The 14,595-nt window shown below is 46.4% G+C and overlaps 1 protein-coding gene across 1 annotated transcript; it reads right to left on the reverse strand.

Annotated features, from left to right (window-relative positions):
- Positions 1-12,731: 12,731 nt before the first annotated feature.
- Positions 12,732-14,526, reverse strand: LOC141020632 (metacaspase-6-like). The gene is made up of 2 exons (XM_073500118.1): positions 13,877-14,526; positions 12,732-13,792 (listed from the first exon to the last, which is right to left on the reverse strand). The coding sequence occupies exons 1-2, from the start codon at positions 14,343-14,345 to the stop codon at positions 12,915-12,917; spliced, it is 1,347 nt and encodes a 448-aa protein (XP_073356219.1). The 5' UTR covers positions 14,346-14,526; the 3' UTR covers positions 12,732-12,914.
- Between the last annotated feature and the right edge of the window lie 69 nt (positions 14,527-14,595).

Genomic DNA, 14,595 nt, shown 5'->3' on the forward strand with positions numbered 1-14,595 from the left:
GATTCAAAACGCAAGGAGGTAACCTATGAAATTGGAGACAGAGCATATCTGCGAGTGTCACCTCTGCGAGGAGTGAAACGTTTTGGAGTCAAGGGAAAGTTAGCCCCGAGATTTGTAGGACCGTATCGAATTTTGGAACGTATGGGAGAAGTTGCCTACAAGTTGGAGTTACCTGAAGGACTGTCAGGAGTTCATGATGTGTTTCACGTTTCACAGTTGAAGAAGTGTCATGCTGAGATGGCCGATATACCGTTAAGAGATACAGTTCCCTTGGAGGCGATTCAGTTGGACAGCGATCTGACCTATGAGGAGAAGCCAGTCAGGATTCTTGAATTTGCCAGCCGAGTCACCCGCAGCAAGGTTATCAAGTTTTGCAAAGTTCAGTGGAGTCACCATACCGAGGATGAAGCCACCTGGGAACGAGAGGATGATCTTCGCAAAGACCACCCACACCTATTTTCTAGCCAACCCGAATCTCGAGGGCGAGATTCATCTTAAGGGGGGTAGGTTTGTAACATCCCAAATTTTGAATTTGGAATGTTATACATAGATCATTCATGCATATCATATTTTGCTGCATTTTGTTTCGCGATCCTCGAAATCCTAAGCAACTCAAGGACCATCGGAGAGAGTTGGGGATTTCACTGTTTTCATATTTGAATTCTATCAAATATTGAAACGAGGATTTTGGTTTTAATTATTTTACTCTTCAAAAATATTTCATATTAAAATATATGAGAGGAGATAATATGACTTCTCCAAAGTAATTGAAATATTGGAGGAAAAATATTAAAATCAAATATTGGATTTTTATTCGGAGTTTATTGCTATTTTATTTGAATTAGAAAAATTGCATGTTTTCAAAGTTGCATTTTAGGGCCAAGAAAATGATCATCTTGTTCTAAATATTTTATTTAGACGGTGAAAATTTGTTTTGGTATTTTTAGTTTTTTATTTTATTTTCTAGGATTTATTTAAGTTTCGGCGAAATTATTTTAAAAAAAATCTCCAGCGCCCGACTGGGCCGAAGCCCAGCCGAGCCGGCCCAACCGCCCCGCGCCTCGTCTCCCTCCAGGAGACCGCGAGCGCCGCCGCCCAACGCCGAGTCCGGCCGGGACTCTTTCCCCGCGCCGCCTTGCCCCCTCCCCCAAGCTAGCCCCCCTCCTATATATACGCCGCCCCCGCCACGACTCCACCACCACCCGAACCCCGCCACCCGCCGAACCCCGCCGCTCGCGCCACGCCGCCGCTGCCGTCGTCGCCCCGCCGCCCAGCGCCGCGCCGCCGCCTAGCGTCGCCCCGCGCCACCCGCCGCCGCAGCCGGACCTCGCCGGAGCCACCCCGCCTCGCCGGACCTCGCCGGAGGTATAAGCCGCCGTTCGGTTTTAATTTTAAACCGATTCGGTTTGTTTAGAAAACCCTAGTTTTCGTTTTTTTAGAATAGATCGGTTTTATTTTTTTTCCTGGTTTAGTTTAGTTAGCGGACGTTCGTCCGTACGTTCGTTTTAACGAACGGTGTTCACTCGTTAGCCGCAGAACGTTCGTTCGTTAGCCTGTTCGTCAGTTTTTCTTTTTCTCGGATTTTCCGCGATTATTTTTCGATCGCGATTTCTGATCCGATTTTCGTTTCAGTTTATCTTTTCGCTCGTTTATCGGAATCAGGCGATTCAAGCGCCTAGATCTTCGTCTCGAAACCCTCTTTCTGTTTAATCAATTTGAACAAGATTTTGGTATTGTAAAATTTGACTTTAGTCCAGATTAGTAAACGGATCTTGTTTCTTTCGCAGTTTGAGTTTCGTTGCTCCGTTTGATTTGATTCTTTTTGCAAACCGGAGTTCTTAAGTTGAACTTTCTGGTTAGTTCTTCTTATTTGAGATTTACCCGTGCTTCTTTGCCTGATTGATTATGTATGCAATTGTTTGTTTGCGATAGAACACCCGGAGTGCGAAGCGTGCTACTACGAGTCTCTAGGTTTTGTGGATCGTCAGCAAGGCAAGTAACACATTGATCATACTCTTTTCATACCCAGTTTTTATGCATTAGCTCCAATCCTCAAACACTGCATGATTAGGATATGATTAACTTGTGGGTATTGGGAAGTAGTTGATGAGGTAGAACCTATTGCCCTGTGATATTCAAACCCTTGGGAGTTACTTCTACGTATCGCTTATATTGCTATGCTATGCTCGTAGACATGGTTTGGGTGAGTGAATCCATGACAGATGTGAGATTGTTAATTAATGGTTCAACTTAAGGTGGCAACTTTAATACACATCTGGGTGGATTGCTTGTCGGGCACCTGGAGAATCCAGTGTTGTCCTAGGATATCCCGGAGTACCGTGTGATAATCCTAAGGTCTGCCACCCAGGCTCAAAGGGAACTGAGATATTTTCATGCTAGAAACTTCCGTGTGCAGCCACAAGCTATTATGGGCTCTAGCATAGTTGAGTAAGTTGCATGAGCTCTTGAAGAGGTGGATCAGCAGGTAGAGGGATGTAGGTTGGTATGGTCTGCTCGGAGTAAAGAGTTAATGTTTCTGAAAGACTGTGTCTCGGTCATCCGTTTCTCAAACACCCTGTAGTGCGAGAAAATCCAACGGAGGAGATCGAGTCTTGTGGGGAAAAGTGCGCAAATCTCTGCAGAGTGTACAATCTAATCATGGTTAGCCGTGTCCCCGGTTATGGACAATCTTGAGTATCTAGTACTTGGAGTATCCTAAGTATCTCATCACTCTAAGTTAATATTGTTGGGTTGATAATTACTTTAATTGGGATTGAGTTGGAGGAACCTTCTCAATGATGTTTCAACTACCATGATAGTTAAATAAAATCTATTCCTTTGTTGTAGGGAAAAATTGGCTTTTCGCAAAACTATAACCATAGAGCTTTCCACCAGCCAAATATGCATGTAGTGATAGCACTATTCTGTTCTTGCTCTACTGTATTATATTGCCAGCATATTCCATGTGCTGACCCGTTTCCGGGCTGCAACGTATTATGTTGCAGACTTTTCAGACGAGGAGTAAGGTTCATTAGGTCGTTGCCGTGCAGCTCAGCTATGTCGTTGGAGTTGATGGACTCACTTTATCTTCCAAGCCTTCCGCTGTTATCGTATTAGATGGCCTTAAGCCATATTTATGTAATAAGTTCTCTTTTGAGACATTCGATGTAATAAGTGTGTGATTGCTACTCTGTTATAAATCCTTCGAGTACTGTGTGCGTCAGCATTACCGATCTAGGGATGACACTGAAGCACAGAGACTTGACCGTTTGAGGTCGGGTCGCTACTTGGTGAGACGACAATGATGCTACGATGAAGATCAAGGTGTCAAGCCGGTGACCATGGAGATCATGACGGTGCTTTCGAGATGGAGATCAAAGGCACAAGATGATGATGGCCATATCATGTCACATATTTTTGATTGCATGTGATGTTTATCTTTTATGCATCTTATTTTGCTTAGTACGGCGGTAGCATTATAAGATGATCCATCACTAAATTTCAAGGTATAAGTGTTCTCCCTGAGTATGCACCGTTGCTACAGTTCGTCGTGCCAAGACACCACGTGATGATCGGGTGTGATAAGCTCTACGTTCACATACAACGGGTGCAAGCCAGTTTTGCACACGCAGAATACTCGGGTAACTTGACGAGCCTAGCATATGCAGATATGGCCTCGGAACACTAAGACCAAAAGGTCGAACGTGAATCATATAGTAGATATGATCAACATAGAGATGTTCACCATTGAAAACTACTCCATCTCATGTGATGATCGGACATGGTTTAGTTGATATGGATCACGTGATCATTTAGATGACTAGAGGGATGTCTATCTAAGTGGGAGTTCTTAAGTAATATGATTAATTGAACATTAATTTATCATGAACTTAGTACCTGATAGTTTTTTGCATATCTATGTTGTTGTAGATCAATGGCCCGTGCTACCGTTCCCTTGAATTTTAATGCGTTCCTAGAGAAAGCTAAGTTGAAAGATGATGGTAGCAATTACACGGACTGGGTCCGTAACTTGAGGTTTATCCTCATTGCTGCACAGAAGAATTACGTCCTGGAAGCATCGCTAGGTGCAAGACCCGCTGCAGGAGCAACTCCTGATGTTATGAACGTCTGGCAGAGCAAAGCTGATGACTACTCGATAGTTCAGTGTGCCATGCTTTACGGCTTAGAATCGGGACTTCAAAGACGTTTTGAACGTCATGGAGCATATGAGATGTTCCAGAAGTTGAAATTAATATTTCAAGCAAATGCCCGAGTTGAGAGATATGAAGTCTCCAACAAGTTCTATAGTTGCAAGATGGAGGAGAATAGTTCTGTCAGTGAACACATACTCAGAATGTCTGGGTACCATAACCACTTGACTCAGATGGGAGTTAATCTTCCTGATGATAGTGTCATTGAAAGAGTTCTTCCATCACTGCCACCAAGATATAAAGGCTTCGTGATGAACTATAATATGAAAGGGATGGAAAAGACAATTCCCGAGCTCTTCGCGATGCTAAAGGCTGCGTAGGTAGAAATCAAGAAGGAGCATCAAGTGTTGATGGTTAACAAGACCACTAGTTTCAAGAAAAAGGGCAAAGGGAAGAAGGGGAACTTCAAAAAGAATAGCAAGCAAGTTGTTGCTCCCGGGAAGAAGCCCAAGTCTGGACCTAAGCCTGAAACTGAGTGCTTCTACTGCAAAGGGACTGGTCACTGGAAGCGGAACTGCCCCAAGTATTTGGTGGATAAGAAGGATGGCAAAGTGAAAGGTATATTTGATATACATATAAGCCTAAAAGTTGTTATTTATATTTCCTTATATCATGATAAATGTTTATTATTCATGCTAGAATTGTATTAACCGGAAACTTAGTACATGTGTGAATACATAGACAAAACAGAGTGTCCCTAGTATGCCTCTACTTGACTAGCTCGTTGATCAAAGATGGTTATGTTTCCTGAGCATAGACATGTGTTGTCATTTGATGAACGGGATCACATAATTAGAATGATGTGATGGACTGTTGGTGAACGTAGTAATTTCAAAAAAATTCCTACGCACACGCAAGATCATGGTGATGCATAGCAACGAGAGGGGAGAGTGTTGTCCACGTACCCTCGTAGACCGAAAGCGGAAGCATTAGCACAACGCGGTTGATGTAGTCGTACGTCTTCATGATCCAACCGATCAAGTACCGAACGCACGGCACCTCCGAGTTCAGCACACGTTCAACCCGATAACGTCCCTCTAACTCCGATCCAGCCGAGTGTTGAGGGAGAGTTTCGTCAGCACGACGGCGTGGTGACGATGATGATGTTCTACCGACGCAGGGCTTCGCGTAAGTACCGCTACAGTATTATCGAGGTGGACTATGGTGGAGGGGGGCACCGCACACGGCTAAAAGATCAAATCAATTGTTGTGTCTTTGGGGTGCCCCCTGCCCCCGTATATAAAGGAGCAAGGGGGGAGGTGTGGCCGGCCAGGGGAGGCGCGCCAGGAGGAGTCCTACTCCCACCGGGAGTAGGACTCCCTCCCTTCCTTGTTGGATTAGGAGAAGGGGGGAAAGAGGAGGGAGAGAGGGCCGCCCCCCTCTCCTTATCCTATTCGGACTAGAGGGGGAGGGGCACGCGGCCCTGCCCTGGCCGCCTCTCCTCTTCTCCACTAAGGCCCACTATGGCCCATTAAGCCCCCGGGGGGTTCTGGTAACTCCTCGGTACTCCGGTAAAATCCCGATTTCACCCGAAACACTTTCGATATCCAAATATAGGCTTCCAATATATCAATCTTCATGTCTCGACCATTTTGAGACTCCTCGTCATGTCCGATCACATCTGGGACTCCGAACAACCTTCGGTACATCAAAACTCATAAACTCATAATATAACCGTCATCGAAACTTTAAGCGTGTGGACCCTACGGGTTCGAGAACTATGTAGACATGACCGAGACACGTCTCCGGTCAATAACCAATAGCGGAACCTGGATGCTCATATTGGCTCCCACATATTCTACGAAGATCTTTATCGGGCAGACCGCATAATGATACCTCTTGAGCACTGCGTTGGTTTTCCCTTGAAGAGGAAAGGGTGATGCAACAAAGTAGCGTAAGTATTTCCCTCAGTTTTTGAGAACCAAGGTATCAATCCAGTAGGAGGCTACGCGCTAGTCCCTCGCACCTGCACAATACAAATAAATCCTCGCAACCAACGCGATAAGGGGTTGTGAATCCCTTCACGGTCACTTACGAGAGTGAGATCTGATAGATATGATAGGATAATATTTTTGGTATTTTTGTGATAAAGATGCAAAGTAAAATAAAAGCAAAATAAAAAGCAAAGGAAATAACAAAGTGTTGGAAGATTAATATGATGAAGATAGACCCGGGGGCCATAGGTTTCACTAGTGGCTTCTCTCAAGAGCATAAGTATTTTACGGTGGGTGAACGAATTACTGTTGAGCAATTGACAGAATTGAGCATAGTTATGAGAATATCTAGGTATGATCATGTATATAGGCATCACGTCCGAGACAAGTAGACCGACTCCTGCCTGCATCTACTACTATTACTCCACTCATCGACCGCTATCCAGCATGCATCTAGAGTATTAAGTTCATGAAAACAGAGTAACGCCTTGAGCAAGATGACATGATGTAGAGGGATAAATTCATGCAATACGATAAAAACCCCATCTTGTTATCCTCGATGGCAACAATACAATACGTGCCTTGCTGCCCCTACTGTCACTGGGAAAGGACACCGCAAGATTGAACCCAAAGCTAAGCACTTCTCCCATTGCAAGAAAGATCAATCTAGTAGGCCAAACCGAACTGATAATTCGAAGAGACTTGCAAAGATAACCAATCATACATAAAAGAATTCAGAGAAGATTCAAATATTGTTCATAGATAATCTTGATCATAAACCCACAATTCATCGGTCTCAACAAACACACCGCAAAAAGAAGATTACATCGAATAGATCTCCACGAGAGAGGGGGAGAACATTGTGTTGAGATCCAAAAAGAGAGAACAAGCAATCTAGCTACTAACTATGGACCCGAAGGTCTGAGGTAAACTACTCACACTTCATCGGAGAGGCTATGGTGTTGATGTAGAAGCCCTCCGTGATGGATGCCCCCTCTGGCGGAGCTCCGGAACAGGCCCCAAGATGGGATCTCGTGGGTATAGAAGGTTGCGGCGGTGGAATTAGGTTTTTGGCTCCGTATCTAATCGTTTGGGGGTACGTAGGTATTTATAGGAGGAAGAAGTACGTCGGTGGAGCAACATGGGGCCCACGAGGGTGGAGGGCGCGCCCTGGGGGGGTGGCCGCGCCCCCTACCTTGTGGCCTCCTGGAAGCTTCTCTTACATAGGGTCCAAGTCTCCTGGATCATGTTCGTTCCAAAAATCATGCTCCCGAAGGTTTCATTCCATTTGGACTCCGTTTGATATTCTTTTTCTGCGAAACTCTGAAATAGGCAAAAAACAGCAATTCTGGGCTGGGCCTCCGGTTAATAGGTTAGTCCCAAAAATAATATAAAAGTGGATAATAAAGCCCAATATTGTCCAAAATAGTAGATAATATAGCATGGAGCAATCAAAAATTATAGATACGTTGGAGACGTATCACATAACAACATACGTTGTTCCCTTTGTCATCGGTATGTTACTTGCCCGAGATTCGATCGTCGGTATCTCAATACCTAGTTCAATCTCGTTACCAGCAAGTCTCTTTACTCGTTCCGTAATAAATCATCCTGCAACTAACTCATTAGTTGCAATGCTTGCAAGGCTTATAGTGATGTGCATTACCGAGTGGGCCCAGAGATACCTCTCCGACAATCGGAGTGACAAATCCTAATCTCGAAATACGCCAACCCAACAAGTACCTTCGGAGACACCTGTAGAGCACCTTTATAATCACCCAGTTACGTTGTGACGTTTGGTAGCACACAAAGTGTTCCTCCGGTAAATGGGAGTTGCATAATCTCATAGTCATAGGAACATGTATAAGTCATGAAGAAAGCAATAGCAACATACTAAACGATCGAGTGCTAAGCTAACGGAATGGGTCAAGTCAATCACATCATTCTCCTAATGATGTGATCCCGTTAATCAAATGACAACTCATGTCTATGGCTAGGAAACATAACCATCTTTGATCAACGAGCTAGTCAAGTAGAGGCATACTAGTGACACTCTGTTTGTCTATGTATTCACACAAGTATTATGTTTCCGGTTAATACAATTCTAGCATGAATAATAAACATTTATCATGATATAAGGAAATAAATAATAACTTTATTATTGCCTCTAGGGCATATTTCCTTCAGTCTCTCACTTGCACTAGAGTCAATAATCTAGATTACACAGTAATGATTCTAACACCCATGGAGTCTTGGTGCTGATCATGTTTTGCTCGTGGAAGAGGCTTAGTCAACGGGTCTGCAACATTCAGATCCGTATGTATCTTGCAAATTTCTATGTCTCCCACCTGGGCTAGATCCCGGATGGAATTGAAGCGTCTCTTGATGTGCTTGGTTCTCTTGTGAAATCTGGATTCCTTCGCCAAGGCAATTGCTCCAGTATTGCCACAAAAGATTTTCATTGGACCCGATGCACTAGGTATGACACCTAGATCGGATATGAACTCCTTCATCTAGACTCCTTCATTTGCTGCTTCAGCTACGTACTCCGCTTCACACGTAGATCCCGCCACGACGCTTTGTTTAGAACTGCACCAACTGACAGCTCCACCGTTCAATGTAAACACGTATCCGGTTTGCGATTTAGAACCGTCCGGATCAGTGTCAAAGCTTGCATCAACGTTACCATTTACAATGAGCTCTTTGTCACCTCCATAAACGAGAAACATATCCTTAGTCCTTTTCAGGTATTTCAGGATGTTCTTGACCGCTGTCCAGTGATCCACTCCTGGATTACTTTGGTACCTCCCTGCTAGACTTATAGCAAGGCACACATCAGGTCTGGTACACAGCATTGCATACATGATAGAGCCTATGGCTGAAGCATAGGGAACATCTTTCATCTTCTCTCTATCTTCTGCAGTGGTCGGGCATTGAGTCACTCAACTTCACACCTTGTAACACAGGCAAGAACCCTTTCTTTGCTTGATCCATTTTGAACTTCTTCAAAACTTTGTCAAGGTATGTGCTTTGTGAAAGTCCAATTAAGCGTCTTGATCTATCTCTATAGATCTTGATGCCCAATATATAAGCAGCTTCACCGAGGTCTTTCATTGAAAAACTCTTATTCAAGTATCCCTTTATGCTATCCAGAAATTCTATATCATTTCCAATCAGCAATATGCCATCCACATATAATATCAGAAATGCTACAGAGCTCCCACTCACTTTCTTGTAAATACAGGCTTCTCCAAAAGTCTGTACAAAACCAAATGCTTTGATCACACTATCAAAGCGTTTATTCGAACTCCGAGAGGCTTGCACCAGTCCATAAATGGATCGGTGGAGCTTGCACACTTTGTTACCTCCCTTTGGATCGACAAAACCTTCCGGTTGCATCATATACAACTCTTCTTCCAGAAATCCATTCAAGAATGCAGTTTTTACATCCATTTGCCAAATTTCATAATCATAAAATGCGGCAATTGCTAACATGATTCGGACAGACTTAAGCATCGCTACGGGTGAGAAGGTCTCATCGTAGTCAATCCCTTGAACTTGTCGAAAACCTTTCGCAACAAGTCGAGCTTTATAGACAGTAACATTACCATCAGCGTCAGTCTTCTTCTTGAAGATCCATTTATTCTCAATGGCTTGCCGATCATCGGGCAAGTCAACCAAAGTCCACACTTTGTTCTCATACATGGATCCCATCTCAGATTTCATGGCCTCAGGCCATTTTGCCGAATCTGGGCTCACCATCGCTTCTTCATAGTTCGTAGGTTCGTCATGGTCTAGTAACATAACCTCCAGAATAGGATTACCGTACCACTCTGGTGCGGATCTTACTCTGGTTGACCTACGAGGTTCAGTAACAACTTGATCTGAAGTTCCATGATCATCATTATTAACTTCCTCACTAATTGGTATAGACGTCACAGGAACCGGTTTCTGTGATGAACTATTTTCCAATAAGGGAGCAGGTACGGTTACCTCATCAAGTTCTACTTTCCTCCCACTCACTTCTTTCGAGAGAAACTCCTTCTCTAGAAAGGATCCATTCGGATCTGTGATAGAAAGTGTACCCAACAGTCTCCTTTGGGTATCCTATAAAGACACATTTCTCCGATTTGGGTTCGAGCTTATCAGGTTGAAGCTTTTTCACATAAGCATCGCAGCCCCAAACTTTAAGAAACGACAACTTTGTTTTCTTGCCAAACCACAGTTCATAAGGCGTCGTCTCAACGGATTTCGATGGTGTCCTATTTAACGTGAATGCATCCGTCTCTAAAGCATAACCCCAAAACGATAGCGGTAAATCAGTAAGAGACATCATAGATCGCACCATATCTAGTAAAGTATGATTACGATGTTCAGACACACCATTTCGATGTGGTGTTCCGGGTGGCGTGAGTTGCGAAACTATTCCCCATTGTTTCAAATGTAGACCAAACTCGTAACTCAAATATTCTCCTCCACGATCAGATCACAGAAACTTTATTTTCTTGTTACGATGATTTTCAACTTCACTCTGAAATTCTTTGAACTTTTCAAATGTTTCAGACTTATGTTTCATTAAGTAGATATACCCATATCTGCTTAAATCATCTGTGAAGGTGAGAAAATAACGATACCCGCCGCGAGCCTCAACATTCATCGTACCACATACATCTGTATGTATGATTTCCAACAAATCTGTTGCTCGCTCCATAGTTCCGGAGAACGGCGTTTTAGTCATCTTGCCCATGAGGCATGGTTCGCAAGTACCAAGTGATTCATAATCAAGTGATTCCAAAAGTCCATCAGTATGGAGTTTCTTCATGCGCTTTACACCAATATGACCCAAACAGCAGTGCCACAAATAAGTTGCACTATCATTATCAACTCTGCATCTTTTGGCTTCAACATTATGAACATGTGTATCACTACTATCGAGATTCATCAAAAATAGACCACTCTTCAAGGGTGCAAGGAGTTCATCATCAACACACCATCTATTACCTTTTGGAAAGTGGTGTCTCCTAGATTGGTTAGGTGTCACTTGGGAGCCTTCGTCAAGATTGTGGAGTTGAACCAAGGAGTTTGTAAGTGCAAGGAGATCGCCTACTTCGTGAAGATCTACCCAAGTGAGGCAAGTCCTTCGTGGGCGATGGCCATGGTGGGATAGACAAGGTTGCTTCTTCGTGGATCCTTCGTGGGTGGAGCCCTCCGTGGACTCGCGCAACCGTTATCCTTCATGGGTTGAAGTCTCCATCAATATGGATGTACGATAGCACCACCTATCGGAACCACGCCAAAAATCTCCGTGTCTACATTGCGTTTGCTTCCTCCAAACTCCTCCCTTTACCTTCATATGCAATGATTTACATTCCGCTGCTATACTCTTAGAATTGCATGTGTAGGTTGATTGCTTGACTTGTGTTAAGTTGCTAAAGTTTGCCAAGACATAAAATTAGGACAATGATAGATTTTTATTTGATCAAGTAGTTTAATCACCCCCCTCTAGACATACTTTCGATCCTACAGTAGTGCCCCATGCAAAATGATAAAGGCGCTAGATGAAGTGGTCGCGTGCGGGGACACGAGTGGATGTGGCGTATCTGGAGGTGACCGACACCCGATTACAATCCTTTACCATCTTGTAGGTTTGCATGATACCACATGTTAGAGTCGAGAGAATGCCATTAACTCTAGTTTTATAAGTAGAGAACCAACTGGTTGGATGCATAGGAGGGTGGTTTTAACACGGTCCACCGGAGATCAAGCCATAGGTTTGACACCTGTGTATATTTTATGTAAAGACGTTTTTTTAAGTAAGAGGTGATAAGAGCATCTATAGCCGGACTCCTCAAATTGACCGAGCGGGCATGGAGACCACTGACCGGACATGAGAGAGAAGCAAACAATAGCAAAAGCTTGACCTAACCGGACCCCTCATATCTTCCCTATATGTCCCGGCTGTCCGCGAACCCTCATATCCATCTCAAATATGGGGAGGATACGAGGGCTCGCGGACACGCCCAGTCAATCCGCCACATAGGACGCGGCCCCACCCCAGACCACATTTTTCTCTTTATTTATTCAATTTTTTCTTTCTCTCTCTTCATCTCCATCAATCATGTGCAAGTGAGCGGACATATGAGGAAGAAAATAAGGATTGTGCCTGCGTGGATGGACAAATAGGGGCTCAAAACGGACACGGCCGGTCACTGACCGGGCGCGTCCGCGGGCGTTTGAGGGGTCGGATTAGAGGTACCTGGTTGAAGATACTCTAACTTTCTCAATCTCAAGACCTGTCGTCTCAGTCTCTTGAAGGTGCTCATAGAGACAGAGTATGTGTGTGTGCGTTCAATTGTGTGAGTATGTGTGCGTCTATGTGAGCGTCTGTGTAGTTTTTTAAGAAAAAAACACTCCGTTTTTATAAGTATGAAAAATCCATGTCGAAAAAAAACGAATCCTTCTATAGCTCATCATTTATTGGAGCTCGTTTAGGGTTTTTCCCGGGTTTGGTACCAAAAAGAAGACAGCTACGTCTGAGCTAAACTTGGAACGAATTTCGCTAACCGTAGTAGTAAATAGGGTTCAGAGAAGTTTGTAAGCTTTTTCTCTTTTTTCGTTATCTCAAAGGTGCCCAAATACGAGGGAAACCAAAATTTGAACCGTTGCCGCAGCACAAGAGGCAATTAACACACGGCGCAAATCTCATCGACACGCGAATACAGGGTCAGTCGGCACACGGCACACCACGACCGACGCGATGCCAACCCAATCAGCATATGAAGGCAGCATCGGCGTGCTCGTCGCTGCAGTAGAGGCCGGGCTGCTGGACGTAGCCCTGCTTGGCCAGCAGCCCGCGCGCCCTCTGCACGAGCTCCCTGTTGGTCACCTTCTTCCCGCGCTTCTCCTCCGCGAGGACGGCCTGAATGGCGTTGCTGAGCGCGCCGTAGGACACGCCGCTGGCCGTGGTCAGGTCCGCCGAGGACTCGTCGGTCTGGCACCCGCTGATCAGCACGCCGTTGCGTGGCGGCGGGACCTTCGCCGCGGCGGCGCCTGCGTACACCTCCTCGACGCTCCGCACCTCCTGCTCCATGGCTGGTCCGAGCGCGCCGGCCTGATCCCCGCCGTCGCCGCCCTCCGGCTTAGCCTTCGGGGTCAGCTCCGTGACCATGGCGGCCTGGTCAGCGCCATGCCGGAGCTTGCCGTGGCAGTGCACCACGGCCTTGACGAACTTCTTGATCTTGGGCGTGGCGTCGTCGCCGAAGTGGTGGAACAGCGTCGTCCGGATGGAGCCCACGCCGACGTCGTCCTTCCCGGTCTGCTCCTTGAGCATCCGGATGTACGTCGACAGGGGCAGCGACCGGCTCGTGGCGGTGGCGGTGCCGGCCGGCGGGCCCGCCTGCTTGGCGCGGCGGGAGAGGCGGATGCCGACGTACTCGAGCGCGCCCCGGACGACCCCGAGGAGCGAGGCGCACAGGTTGGCGCCGGCGGACGGAGGCCGCTGCCGCTGCCGGGCCCTGCTCTGCTTGGTGCTGTTCCCGATCTGCTCCTTGGTCTTGTCGATGAGGCCGCCGCTGTGGCACGAATCGGATACCATGGTGAAGAGGCAGCCATCGGGCACTTTCCGCACGAGCTCCGTGAAGTCTTGGTCTGCGGCAAAGGAGCTCCTTCACTTGTCAGCCACATCAGACAGTAACAGCTCCAAGACGAATTCGGAGCACTTTCAATCTTTACCTTTGATGAGATTGGTGTCGCAGGGCACGATGCACTCGTCGTAGCCGGTGTCGTCGTCCTCGCCGGTCTCGGCGGGCAGCTGCAGGCCGTGGCCGCTGTAGTGGAAGAAGAGGGAGTCCCCGGGCCGCGCGCCGCCGACGAGCCGCTCGAGCTCGAGCCGGATTTTGGCGCCCGTGGGCGGCGGCGTGGACGGGTCGGCGTCGGCGAGGACGCGGATGTCGGCGTCGTCGAAGCCGAAGCGGTCGACGAGGCAGCGGCGCATGCGGGCCACGTCGTTGAGGCAGCCCTTGAGCTCCCCCTCCGTGCCCGGGTAGTTGATGCCCACCAGCACCGCGCGCTTCCGCCCCATCGACCGGCGAGCCGGCGCGCTCCGGTTGGCGCTGCAGGACGCGACTAGGTTGGTGGGGTGGCGCTCCGATCTGGCAGGCAGTGCGGGGGTGGTGGGGTGGTGGAGCTCAGAGGTGATCATCGCTGCCAGTGCTCGCTTTTTTGGATACTGGCTCGTGGCGCCAATAATTCCGTTCGCGTCAGGTCAGCTATGAGTGTCTTCACCACGGATGATCTCATTATACTACTCCATGATGGTTGTGGCACTATTTCTAAGATAGAGTACATACATATCAGTTGCCACTAACCATAAAAGGCAGCAGAGTGGGAGTAAGATACATACAGATAATGTAATGGCAGGTTTGTATATGGTATAAAGATAGTGGGAATGG

Source organism: Aegilops tauschii, chromosome 1 (assembly GCF_002575655.3).
Source record: "Aegilops tauschii subsp. strangulata cultivar AL8/78 chromosome 1, Aet v6.0, whole genome shotgun sequence".
NCBI lineage: Eukaryota > Viridiplantae > Streptophyta > Magnoliopsida > Poales > Poaceae > Aegilops > Aegilops tauschii.